The 14,743-nt window shown below is 36.9% G+C and overlaps 1 protein-coding gene across 5 annotated transcripts in view; it reads left to right on the top strand.

The window, feature by feature from the left end:
* Nucleotides 1–347: 347 nt before the first annotated feature.
* The window catches only part of LOC115455707, a 150,202-nt gene continuing 135,806 nt past the window's right edge, over nucleotides 348–14,743 (top strand). For 3 of the 5 annotated variants that reach the window (XM_037436684.1, XM_037436685.1, XM_037436692.1), the window contains exons 1-2: nucleotides 348–798; nucleotides 8,439–8,608. Coding sequence is in view for 2 of the 5 variants with exons in the window: in XM_037436692.1 (XP_037292589.1) it covers nucleotides 8,571–8,608 (38 nt within the window). In the remaining 3 variants the exon portion in view is untranslated. The remainder of the gene's footprint in view (nucleotides 799–8,438; nucleotides 8,609–14,743) is intronic. The other 2 variants (XM_037436682.1, XM_037436690.1) reach the window with 1 other exon arrangement.

The raw sequence follows: 14,743 nt of genomic DNA on the forward strand, positions 1-14,743 counted from the left end.
CCGACTTTCGTAATCCGTAGAAACGTGGGCTCGAGTGGCGCGTCGAGCTGGCAACGTCTCGCCGTTCGCTCTCGCGCCCGACCGACGACCTCGCGTTATCGCCACCCGCGGTGACGCGTTACGCCGAAAAGGTCACCAGTCGCCGCGGCTGGCCACCGTCCGCTGATGTGTTCGCCATCTAAACAATCCCGGTTTCGACACGGAATACCATAAGCACACCGTCGAAAAAAATATCCTTTGCGACGTGGCGGCGCGGCGTGCCGTCCCGTACGGCGTCTCGCTCGCGCGCGCCACTCGCCGCGGGCGACGCGCGGCGGGTGAGCTCCCCGCCCGCGTCCCGCGCGGCCCCGCCCCCCGCCGCCGACAGCGCCGCCGAGCGGCCGCAACGCGAAACGTCCACGTCGTCTATACAGCGTTGCCATTCCGTATCTATAATTTCGCTGGACGTAAATTTCAAACGAAACAGTTCAATGGACTTTTCGAAAACTCCAAAACGCGTCGGCGATCGTAAAAAGTAATGTGTAACTTAGGGTATTGTAGGTGATGGTGTAAAACGATACGTTTGTTGAATATTGTGTTAACCAGTGCCAGTTTGGTGTCGGTGCGTGTTGTCCGTGAACGAAGTCCCGTTGGGAGCTTCCACGTCGGTTGTCTGCTAAAAGGTGAGTTCGCGAGTGGCGCCCGGCGCTGCATGTGCCATGTCACGTGTCGGCTACACTTTGAAGTGAGTTTGTCAGGTGGAAAGTGCGCGTTCGTCTGCTGTCGCCGAGTAGTTCCGTCCTCAATACCAGTTCCTAGGTAACTGCGCAAATGTCCCGCGATGGTTTTCTCTTCTGCAACTAGTTATATAAACGCGTGTACATTAGGTGTAGTGCCGTGGTGCACGTGCCGAGGACCTGGCTTATGTAAGGCGTACGATAAGCTTATCACGGCGCGACTAAACGTCGCTGATCATTCGTTATTTTCGTCTGAGGGTGCCCTTTGGACAGATATGAAAATAGCTTGTGCATCGCACACCGAGTGGCGAGTGCCGGGTGCCCGCTCCTGGGCCCCGGCATGCCGTGAGAACGGGCAGCTTCGGCCGTGCACTTTAGGCCTACCTTTGTTACTGAATTAAATTGAACTCCGTTAGCAGCTAATGACGACAATCCATAATACAATAGTTGTTTAGGCCTAAAGGATCGAGGTAGGAACATAAAAGTGTTTATTTATACATTTACTACTACACGTAGTTAACGGATGTTCTTAGAAATCAAATAAAAAACAAAATAATCACTAGGTTGAAATTTGAAAGGAACGATTTCAAATCGAAACAAAAAATACTGAACTTGAGTGCTTTACAAAAAATAATCACTAAAACTTAGAGAACCGTCTCGAACAGGTCGGAAATGTTTTAAATACTTCATTTTTGTCGTAACGCACTAAACACAAAGGAATAAATCATGGACAAAATAAATAAAAAATTAAAAAATGCGCACAAACTAACAATTTAAAAAGTGCACCTGAAAAAAGAACGGCTATTTCTAAATTACTAAAAAAATGATAGCAAGTGTTAGGAATTTGCATGTTTTTAATGAAGTGTTCAAAAAATTATTAGCAGAAAAAAGTGCAATTCCTTATTGTGACTTTGAAAATAAGAAAAATAGTCTGATGAAATGTATTAAGTAAGTATATTCCATGGGTAAATTAGTATGTTTTCTTTAAAAAACAAAATGCAATCTTTGAACTGTTACATCAAAAACAGACAATAAATTCACTTGAGAAATACTTACCTACCTGTTTTTTTAATAAATAATTTTGGTTGACATGGCACAAAAACTAAATTTGAAGTCTATAAAGTGTTCCTCGGTATGGTTCAGTGTAAAAAGTTCGTTGCAGTAAATTAAAACTGATAATTTCGAAGTCTGATATTGAAAACTGTTAGAATTGTACAAAATCTCATGGAAGGCCCACAACCACACGCCCAACAATCAAAGTCAGCTAATTGCATTACTTATCTTATTGGTGTCCAACTGAAAACACTATGCAGTGAGTAGTAATCATGTAACATTTTTTTTTTTTATTTCTCGAAGTACCTACGGAACTCATACGGCGAGAGTACTAGCAATGGCACTCGGTGATTCCGAGTTATTCTAAAATTCTGTTACCAAAATATATAGCCATATTTTTCGTCGGCTGTGTAGCAATATACGAGTATATATAAAAAGTCAAACTGCATTCAGATAATAATTTAGAAATGGTCTCATACACTATTCGCTTTTACCGACCTTCCATCACGGACGCCATTTTGAATCGAATAAAAAATGTTTTTCGAATATCGCTTGAAATTTTTATGAATAGGTACATACTTTCTAAAAAAAAACTATGAAACAGATCGAATTGAATCCGTAGAGGCTCAATGGAATCCAGAGACAAGCGTTAAAAAACAAATGGCAATTAGTGATTCGTTACAAAAAGTCATTCGTGAAGGTGAATGACACCAAGGCCCTCAAATGTAACTTAAATCACTGCTTACATTAAAAGGCCGTGCTCGAAATCCCTAGTAATAGGTACTTTGTTTTATAATCGACTATTTACGACCATAGACACGACTTTTTTAAATTTAATCTAGACAGGCAAGGGAACAACGTTTTTCATATCTGTAAATTTTTAAATTAGGAATTGAGTTCAGACTTATTTAAACATGAAAAATATTTTAAAATATCTGGAATCTGTAGTTGAAGATTACTTAGAATTTTATCCAAATCCGTTCAGCAATTTGTATTTAGCAAAAACTTAAGAGATGTAGTTTTACTTAAATTAGAGTCGCATGGCGGGCGTATTGATGTTTTCGTATTATAGGAGTTTGTATTTTTGTTCGAGTAAATTATGTACTTATATATTTGTAAAGCCCTAAATGGATTGAATCTTTAAAAGCAAAGAATCATAAAGTCATATTATGGCTAGTAATGTCTTATTTTTATGATTCCGAAGCAAAGTTAAGTGGAGGTGGAGGAGTGGAGTAGCGTATTTTATGCCACATAAGAATTCGTAATGGTTTATTGTAGTGTTATAACTGAGACTCATGAATCTAAACTCTAGGTTCCAATTGGTCAGAAAATAATTTGTGCGTTTATTGTTACGAAAAACAGGTGCACTGCGTAGTATTTATTTCCTCATAGGACTTAAGGTTTAAGGTTTGATTCAGTCCATCCTGTCGTGTCCCAGGACTGATGTGGCAAAGCGGCTCTGTAATTTAGCGACCATCATCTAGATATGTAGTTTGTACGTCAATTTCTCAATCTATGTAATTTCTACTGTATGATACAATAGGGTTGGTATGTTCTTGTGAACAAAAACCCTAAACAAATAATAAAATAAAAAAAAGGACTTAAGGTTTAGCCTTTATTATATGATCATGAAACGGAAATAACCTGGTACAGGTAATTAGTTTATCTCTTGGGTCATTCAAAGGTATAGTAATAGAGGAACTCAGTTTATTTCTAGAGTTATTTAGAGTTTAGTAATGAAGCGGGTTGGATACCTACATATTAAAGCAAAGTTTATCAAAATCGGTCAAGCAATTTTGTGACACGGTAACAAATATTTTAAAAATTTCGTTTCTGAATTTTCGCCTCTCCTTGGGAGACTTTTATTTGTAATAATAAAACTGAAATACGTTATTTATCAATAAACGCAAAGGTCATCAAAGACTATTCAATTTTTCATCACAAACTATTTATAGAACAAAACGAGTTCTTACATTTTGTTCTAATAAGTATATAATACGTTCCATTTAGATAATATCGAAGTTATATGTTAAAACATATAACAAACTGTCTAGTCTATAATAGTGTCCCCTACTTTTGTTTAATGTGAGGTGCCATAAAGTTTTTTATACAAATTGCAGAAAGGTTTTGACTTAGTAATTAGTATTACCACTGCACCAGACCGGTCGCTTAGAGGACCTTTTACTGATCGTTATTCTGGGTAACCGAACCATCCAACAGAAGTGGCCTTAGGGAACCGAGCAACCACAACCAATGCTGGTAGTCGGATATATTTTATATCCCGGATAGCGACCACCGTACACAAAGTATTAAAACACGCCATAGTAGCCTACGCAAATGTGTCGCGTTCCGAAATCAGCTTGTGTATATCTGGGTCCATCAAGCCGGCATAATTGGGTCGACTATCAAAGGGTAATCATCCCTCGTCAGTCGACATTCTATTGGACCCCACTCTACTTACCATCAGAAGCACTGTGGTCACTTTGCATTTCCCGTATACAAAAAAAAAAAAATCCTGGTAACCACGCGGTCTTGGCTGAGGACTTTTAGCTCACCATACCTTTATCCCACAAAGTTACTCTAGCCAGTTATGCAATCTTTTTTATTAGTTCCCCAGTAGCCTTGCGTCGGCTGTGGCCTCCACTGCCTCCCAGGCTACATATTCACTCGACCAAGGGCTATACATTATGTAAAATGTAAAATTGTCTTCATTACGCCACGGTTGTGATATTATAATTAGTAATATAATATAGATAGGTACTTAATATAATTATAATTATCAGTCCGGCAATAAGTTCCACTCTTGGCTCTGTTGCGCTGGTTTAGGTCCTGGTTACCTCGCTGGCCTAGTGTGATTTGGTAGACTTTACATACCTCAAAAATTATATTAATCTACATATAAAAATATATGTGTGTATCTGTTCCTTATGGACTTCAAAACGGCTGGATTTTAATGTAATTTTTATACAATAATATATTGTATTATTATTATAATTTTATATAATAATAAGCGGCGATAGCCTAGTTGGGTGTGGAACGGACTGCCGAGACGAATGTCCGCAAGTTCAAATCCCAAGGGCACCCACCTCTGACTTTTCTAAAAAATCATGTGTGTATTCTTTGTGAATTTATCGTTCGCTTTAACGGTGAGGGAAAACATCGTGAGGAAACCTGCACATCTGAGAAGTTCTCTATAGGAATTTCGAAGGTGTGTGAAGTCTACAAATCCGCACAAGGCCAGCGTGGTGGACTAAGGCCTAATCCCTCTCAGTAGTAGAGGAGGCCCGTGCTCAGCAGTGGGCAAGTATATAATACAGGGCTGATATTATTATTATTATTATTTTATACAATGTTCAGATTGAACTAGCGGGATATACTGTCAATTGTAGTGATCAAACCATCAGAAACCATGTAGCTGCATAATTAGTGCTGCACGTACGAAGCCGGGCGGGTGGCTTGTATAAAATACCACAAGGAACACGTCATAATGCGTAGAGGTGTCGCGTCGCTCGTGACATAAGTGCGTCATCGATTTCGGCGAATGATTCACGCTCGTGGAAGTTTCCACCAACATGGCGCCGAGATATAACTAATCGAATTAGAAAATTTCATCTAAAATGGTCGAATAGTGCTACTGGATGTAAAAAGTCGTCTGTTATGAATGATTGATTTTATTATAATTAGAGGTCTGAAAGAGTAGACTGTTATGAATTGACTTTTATTTTATCATAATTACTATTTACTTACTTCATCTATGGCTTAGTTTTATTGCATGCGTAGTACGACATGGGTTTTGAGGTCCCTGGTTTAAATCCCTGGGCGGCAAATTCATGTTTTTTTTTGGTCAGTATTAGCCCAGAATATGGGCTTTGTATCCGATATGACGATAGATTTGCCCCCTATCACATCATGGTACGTAACATATGTTGAAAAATGGACGCTCTAGTTTCAACTCTGCCTACCCTTACGAGGTCAAAGGCGCGATGTATGTGTATTTAGTTATGAATAATTTGGTGCGATAGTTCATTTTCCCCACTAGGCTATCGCTCCTTTCATTCTCATGTAGGCCCGTGCTAGCAACAGTATGCAATAAATGACTGGTATATAATTGTTGTTTTAGCATGATTATACAATTAATATTGTTATGAATTAATGTTCTTTAATAAAAATACAGTAAGTGTGACAAGTTGTGGTACCGGACCTAGATTTGCTTTGATTCCTTGATTCTCATGCGTTTATTAATGTTCTTTAATAAAATTACAGTAAGTATAAAAAGTTGTGGTACCGGTACTAAATTTCCTGAGTTTGATTCTCTGGACGGGCAATCTGAAGTGTTTCTTCGTTTGTCAATATACTAGGAGTATTCCTAAATGGTAATAATCTTCCCCAACATCACTGGTTCGTAGAAATAAAATCGCATGCCGTGACCGCACTAGTTTCTCTGCCTATCTTTTGAAATGCAAGCGTGAGGACGTTTTTACCGTCTTTCATACCGAACGTGAAGTGCATTGCACTCTCTTTGTGAAATCGATAAAAAATAATTATAATAGATATCGCCTCTCGGAAATCGCATTTTGATATCGACTAATGTATCCGGTTCTTTTGTAACCCGTCATAATACTTGCAACCGTTGCGACTCGAGTTATTTGACTTTAGATTTTTTTCCTGACAGTCAAGTACAGTGAGTTAAGTATGAAGTAGGGAAATCAACAATATTGAGTATTTCGATGGTTGTCAGAATTATGTCGGCTTCTTCTATAATGTCTAGTAACTTAACAGAAGTAGTTAAAACCTTTGAAATAAATAATAATATTTTGTCTTTAATGTAATGGCAATTTATAGATTTCATATCGAACATTTTCTCGGCGTATTTGCTGAACCAATGTTGATATTTAGAGGTTTTCGACGAAGAACACAAAATGTTTTACAAAATACTAACGCTAAGTAAATTATATAAAATAATTTTTGACTGCCGCAGTAGCGTAGTAGTATACGTGCGCGGTATAGGTCCTGGGTTTGAATCCCGAGTCGGGCAAAGTGATATTGGGTTTCTCTGCTCAGTGTCAACCTGAAAACTGAAATTTGTGCTCTACTTGAAGATAGACCCCCCCCCCCCATAACATAACAAAACATAACACGCATGGCTGAAAGTGGGTGACTTAGTTGCATCTCTGCCTACCCTTTCAGAGATAAAGGGGTAAGTCGGTGTATAACTTGATTATCTTGCTACAATTTTAGATATCCAGTTTAACTATATTGCCAATGAACGGTACCACTACTCAACAGTTTCTGCAGTACGACTTCGTTTACTAATAAACGAGAATGTACAAAGAAAACATTTAAGTACTAGTCAGTAAAAACCGACACAATGTTGACCAACGCGACTTCCGTCAGATAACTAACGGAGACAACATAAAAACAGCCATCTCTGTAATTGTAATTTCTTATACACACTACTATAGCTTTTGAAACCATAGATATGCCACGTACTAGAAACGATGTCAATTAAAATGTGTTTTTAAGATTTTTTTCCAATTGATTCGAAATGGGAGTTTAATTAATTCGAAGTATGGTTTTACAATAATGTCTCACTAAGGGTAAAGGGGTTAGTTAGTTAGTAGTTATTGCTCACGGCTCGTCCCACGCGATATAATTTTCCTGAAAATTTAAAATAATGTCCCACTGTGTTATTTTAGGTAAAAAATAACTATGTTAAACCAGGATATGATTTTCCAGTGTGTTAAATTTCAACCAAATCGGTTTATCATTTTGGTCTACAACAAACATTCAATTCATAAATAATCGCATTTATTGTAGCCCCCCTTTTTCTATAGGCTTTGTTTACGGAAACGTTACCCACTTTATTAAAAACAAAAATAAAAATCTAAAAGTTTGAGAGTCTTGTACGACCTAGCGTATACTTACTGCATAGTAATAAGGTTCCGTTGCTATCCTGTTGAGTACGGAATTCTAAAAATATTTAAAAAGTATATTTACATTTGTAGTACAAGGCTGTTGATTACACTATATCTGTAGTTCTATTTTAAACTATGAGTCAGAATATTGAGTTAAATGCGCTTAGCATACCTGAATGTTTAAGTTTTTTTTTCTTAATCCTTTCATTGTTAAGACAGATCGTCTTACAGCCGTTTTCAATAAACGGTCCCTGTCTCAATCTTAAATCCGATTTCGAGAATGATCCAATCAAAATAACTTATTTGTAAGAATGTCAAAAAACTTTATTCTGATTGATCCATTATTGAGATAGATCGAAAAAAGCGATTGAGATCATTTATTGAAAGTCAATGGCAGAGCAAAATAAAAATCCCGAAATAAGCTCAACCTACAGTTAAATGCTCTTGAGACCGATCCTGACAAATCTTGAATTCAATTTGATCAATCCTGTAAATCTTAAATTAAATTTCATCTTAGATCCTCTTGCATTATATCCCACGGTATACATATATTTAGCAACATATTTTGATATTTTAAATTTCTGCCTGCCAATCCGCACTGGGCCAGCGTGGTCAATAATGGAGGAGGCCTTGTCCACCAATGGGACAGTATAATAAAAGGCTGATAATATTATGCCGTAAAGTGTTAGGCAGAGATTGTTCCATACCAAAATCCCTGGATGAATATGATTGATGATGATGTATTTGTCTGCAGGTTATTCAGTCGGTGCAGTGCGGCAGTGCAGTGTGTGTGAGTGTTGTGTTAGTGCGGGATGGGCCGCAGCTAGCGAGCCGCCGCGAGCCGGCATGCGCGCCGCCTAGCCATGCCACCAGCGCAAAACTGCATATGGCGCAGTATACGCAACGAACACAGCCAATGCACAGGTCAGTTACAACCTTGTCTGTTAGGGCTTGGAATGGTGATGGATAACGGTCTCTATGCTTAGTGGCTTTGGAATACATTCGATTATAAAATTATTTAACGCATGTATATGTGGTGAATTAAGAGTTATCCTTTAATTGAAAGTACGTAAAAAATATTCACAAATAACAACAAATAATCACTCCTATTATTAATAAGCTACAGTCTTGGTCAGAAACTACGTATATCATTGTGGATCTAGAAATAGAAAGTTTAGGTACCAGATCTGTAAAGAGACCTACCAAAGATAATCTCCAATCATAAAATGCTTTTCGATTTAGATGAACAAGCCTATTCAGGTTCTCCAAGAAAGACGTTACTTGTATATAGTTTGACTGTGTCTAATTAACTGTACCTTCTGCATCAGTACAACACAAGCAATGATACATTAGCAGACTCTAGTCTCGACTTCCTACATACTAGATGTAGATGTTCTTTCTGCCTAGCTTTATATCTATCAAGTTCTAGGACAGTTCTTACTATTATACCTGGAATGACCTGATCGTGACCATCTCTTAGTGAAACCATTATCATAACTTCAAGTAAAACGTCTACGCCAAACTACTAGAGCAAGTGGTTTAAAGCTCGTAGTGTCGAGTAAATCAGAGCATAGATTGGTGTTAAATTTAATTTCATTTATTTCACTATTCCAATAAATGCTTAAAAAAATTCTGGTCAAGCTATAGTTAATTTACCAACAAATTGTCGCCGTTTGGCAAATCTGGCGGCTCTACGTGCGTAATGATTTTTTTTGCTTTGAATGACGAGACGAGCTTGCTGTTCGCCTAATGGTAAGCAATTACTAGCATTTTAGCATATTTAGCATTGGAATTACTAGCATTGTGTGTTATTCCTCTGCTCGCCATTTTGAGACGTGAGATGTTAAGTCTCATTATGTCCAGTAGTTTCACTGGCTACAATAACCTTCAAACCGGAATACAACAGTGACTACACATTGCTGCTTGACGGCAGAAATAGATATTGCGGTGGTGCCTACCCGGGCGAACTCTAATATAGACCTACCACCAATAGATTAACTTATAAACATGGTACTAACGTTGGCCCGGCAACATACCTCGACCTTGGGCTGATATACTATCGTCTTACATATCAATCCAACGCTCACATTCCTTCGTAACTCTTATCACACATGGGTGGATTTTAGAACTTAATTTAAAACCATGTATAATTTTAACAATGTTTGGCTTTGTTTTCTTCTTAATTATAGATCTTGCTTCATCTTTTCGTCTATCAAGTTTACCGTGTAAAGTTTGGTTTATTTTATTATTGTTTGACTCCTTCGATAGTTCTTGACAGTCATTTCATTCGATAAACAGTATGAGTGAAGAATATTGTTCAAATACTCCAGTGGTACGCGCAAATTATCGACTGATATTTGAGCATGACAAAAGTAATACTGCCGTATAGTATTGACATCAAAACTTTGAGGTGAAATAGATATTGACTTGTCGTTTGCCATCAGCAGCATCCTTATTTTGTTGAAGAACTGGCTGCCAGCAAAAGTTTTTTTTAATAATGAGTGCCATGACCTCCCTCAGTAACAACTAACAAGACTTCCAATTTTGTAATTTGAGGTTTCCCTTACGCTAATACAGGGCAGTAACTTCTTCTCTGCTCCAACTTTGCTGACAATGTATGGTGTGTACACTGTACAGTCATCAACAAATACGAAATCCGAAACTTCAAATCGCCATGTGTCCTAACTAACATTTTTCTTCACTGAAATAAACAGGCATGAAATAGCTCTATTTTAGACAAACGAACACATGATGGTAAGATTTGACGTTTTGATTTTCTTCAGCTAAATTGTGTCTGACTGTACCAAACTGGACTGTCAATGCGCGGCGAGTGGGCCGACGTACCGGTTCCACCGTTTATTGAACCGAATACTCATCACCGTGCCTCTAATGATCATCTCGGATGCTGTGGCACGCGGTTTTATCTACGGTCGAAATATGCATGTAATGTTTGTATTTATGGTTTTAGTCTGTGCTTGAAGACATGGATGTCACGATCTGTAGTTTTATCCCCAGAATACAGGTTTGATCTACGATAGTAAACCTATGTTGATATTTCTCGTAAGTTTAGGTCAGTCTTATTCCGTCTTAAGATTCGGGGTATTTTTTACCTATACGGCTATCAAAGCTGTACTAACATTAGCACTATTGTAATTGCCAAAAGAGCGATTTGCCCCCGTAGAAGATATAGGGCCCTGTAAAAATATTATCTGGAGGAATTTATACGACGATCGGTCATCGGGTGATGACCTGGTTTTAAACTACAAGATGTTCAATTCTTACTGTGCAGTTGTTTTGTGATCTACAAATATTTGTTTCGTAAATATACCCCAAGATTTCATAGATGATACCTCTAACAGATAAAAATTCAATTTTAAAGCTTCTCTAAGATCTCTAGCTAACATCTGCGAATGGTGATATTTTTAAAAGGTAACGCGAGGAAAAAAAGAAATATTTCAAAAGTTAACCCAAAGCAAAAAAAATGCCTTAGTTAACATATCGCCGCCAAATTAACAGAAAACAAAAAGTAAGACAAACGTAAATAAATTTAAAAGTGAAGCCGGTAGGAATCGGATTGTGTGGACGCTTCTCCACTGCTAGCTAATATCGAACACAAGATTTTGTAAAAGCTTAGATGTACCGTCGACTGGAACAGCCGGCTTTCGTTTTTAATGGCACATACTCCGTTTCCAACTCATAAAATTTAAGAATGTCGCCTGTTTTCCGTTCGTTAGAAAATCTATTGGAAATTTCCAACAGCTATTGCTTTCCGAGAATATACAATCGATTGTGTCCGTATATAATGGATTTTAATGTTTTGTTATACGTAAAAAGTTGTGAGTTTTGGTGGCTTTACATTACTTATATTTACATCAAATTCGTAGAATGTTTCTAAATATTTCATTAACTTTATTTGAATATTTTTCATTGACAGCAGTATAATTTGTATCACCCTGTAGTGAAATTTGGCAGCAAATTCGATGCGTCTTCTAAAAAAAAATATCGTGCACTGTTGTAAATTATGCAACTAATTCCATGTTCTGACAAAGTTGACTTTATAATATAAAAGTAGAAGCGGGGTCTCCAAAGCAGGTTATTTATTTTACCGGTCAGGCTATACTATCTTTCACCAAAGTAATATGAGGTACTAACTGTTACTTGCAAGCTAAAGGCCCAAAATAATCCATCTCTTACCAAATCAGTAGATACCGACTTGGATTTATAAATCGTATTATAGATAGATTACCGCGTATCGGTTTCGCCGTCCAGTCGCTCATAGTAATATCAATCAAAATGAAACACAATATTATATGCACAATGACATCACTGCGGGCGCGGCGCAGACGACCAGACCCGCCCAGGGTAACGGTCGCCATCCACACCTGCATTGGAATATTCAATACACATTAAACTTAGCTGTATTGTATGACTAGCTCTCTGCCCGCACCACCAAACCAAAGGTTTAAAATAAATGTTAATGAAGACATCTTTTGCCTTTACCTGCTTTTAATGAATCCGGTTGATCTGTGAAAACTACATGAAAGTGCGTTCAGTAATTTCTGAGAAAGTGGGCTAACTAACTTACTATACTGTTTGATGATTTTGGAGCCAACAGACCGAACGAATTCGTAAAAATTACTGATCCTTGAAAATCAACCCGTTTATTTTTGTTAATGTACAGATATACCTGGTTCTGCTTGTTCCCTTGCTCGTGGCTTTATGTGGAATTCGGTTTGTGACTATATTATAAAAAAGTCCTTTCCTGGAGTCTGAGTTTACTCATAACTAAACTTCGTCAAAATCGGTTTAGGATTAGAAGTGAAAGATTACCAGGCGAAGTTACTTTTGAATCTATTTTGTTATTATGCTATTAATTTAATACAATTTTAAGACTGTAGTTTCATCGTTGACAGATGATGATTTGGCCAATGTCGACGACGTATTTTTATCGTAAATAAATATAACACTGACATGAGTAACTTATTTTGATATCAGACAATGCTATGAAATTTACTTTAAAAACTTTTAATGTCATTGTATTATCATGTTAGACTGAATTGTATATTTGTAAACGTTAATGCTCAGACAAGGAATAAAAGCCGCTAATTACAAATAATTAAATTCCCATTGCGATACTTTCACAATTTTACACGCATTATTCCTTGAACACCTGTCAAAAGGCAACACGAGCTAATTAGAGTCAAGCGCTGTCGTGCCCGCTGACCGCTTTAAATTCCATAATTGCGAGGCAAAGGCGCACAAACATTCAGCCTTCTCGGCAGATGTGTCACAATTATTATAAAGTTACCGGATGCCATTGTTGGATCCGGGTAAATGTAATGTGGGAATAATAGGTTAACTTTGAATGTGCTGCAGGTTTGAATAATTTTTATCTATTATCACGTTAATGGAGAATATTTTTTATATATTTGACGTAACGTCACTTATAGTTTTAATTACATGTTTATCAGTTACTTTTTCATAAGTACGTATATTTCAGTGAAAGTAATACTTAGTACTTACCTACATAAATCTAATTATATCCAGTAGACATATTCTGCACTCATCTACCAATACTTACCACCATTGAAATGAATCCCTCCTAGCCGAATTTCGGCCACAGCGGCCAATCTCAACGGAGATCAGCAAAGGTACGGGGGAGATATTATAGTGCACAAGTGTGTGCGCAATACACAGGTGCACTCTCTGTTCCTTCACTCTCATAGTTCGGTGAGACGGCAATCCGACATGACCGGAGAGAGATCAGGCGCAGGACCAACGGCTTTACGTGCTTTCCAAGACACGGGGGTATCACACCGCCAACATACCACCACTGTATGGTCCCTAAGTAACCCACTAGTATAGCCTAACACTTCTATAATTAGCAAGGCAAAGAACTTAGTTAAACTGCCATAAAGATGCTTTATTAGATACGAATATTAATTTTATTATTTATATTTACTGCCATGTTGTTTAATGTATTCCGCAGGATATAATAAGTAAGCTATATATGTATATCATTTCGTTTTAATGCAAATTTATTCAATTTGTATACCTTTTATGGGTTTATTTAGCTGCAATTATTAATATCTGTGTATCCGTTTCAGACATAATTTATCAAATGCAACGTTTTATTTAAATAATTAATTAAGTATATTTTTAATATTTCTATTATCTATATACATATTGTACAGAATTTCATTTTATAATAATTTATATTACAGGGTAACGGACAGGGGTGTATTCCTCCAAATTACATTACATTAAATTCCCAATACTTTGGACACTTTTACAAAAAAGGTTTTTTTTTTTTTCACTTTTAAGCATGTTTTGAAATTCTTATATGCGAAAACTAAAAGGTTCAAGTATTATGCATTCATATGAAAACTAAATAATATGAATATACCTATTTATCGAGCGGGATATTTAGTTTGTTTTTTTATATTCGTTTCCATTAACTCACATCTGCCTCTGACAAATAAACAAAATTAAATACATTTTGTATTCATTAATGATTGTATTTTACCTACTTAGTGTGGTGACATATCCGTGTTTGATTATTTTATCGATTAAAAAGTTGTATCTAATTAAGAGATAATGACATCACATCATTTCTTATAGATTAAATGATTAGCTAATTAAAAAACTAAATCATTTTACTGCTATCAAAGCCAATGATAATGATGATAATTTATATTTAAAAGAATGGTGCTATATGTTATATTTTAATTTATTGAGGAAACGAACAACAATATTTTATTAAATAGAGACAACATTAATTAAGGATCCAATTAAAATGTTGCAAGTCTCACTAATATGAATTCTGAAGTTAGTGAATTTTTTTTTTGGTAGTTGAGGGTTGAGAAAAGCATCTAAATCGATTTGGATGAAATTTGGCACACAATTCGGATAGAAGATAACCGTAACAGACCACTGTGGAACTAATATTCCTGAAGAGTTTTTCGCACAAACCAAACCACGAGCAGCACCTACTCTTTACTTATGTTACTCTTTAAAAAGTGGAAGGTCTGGTTGCCCCTCTGCGTACCAATTCTAGGA

The sequence above is a fragment of the Manduca sexta genome, chromosome 9 (assembly GCF_014839805.1).
Source record: "Manduca sexta isolate Smith_Timp_Sample1 chromosome 9, JHU_Msex_v1.0, whole genome shotgun sequence".
In the NCBI taxonomy this organism is placed as follows: Eukaryota; Metazoa; Arthropoda; class Insecta; order Lepidoptera; family Sphingidae; genus Manduca; species Manduca sexta.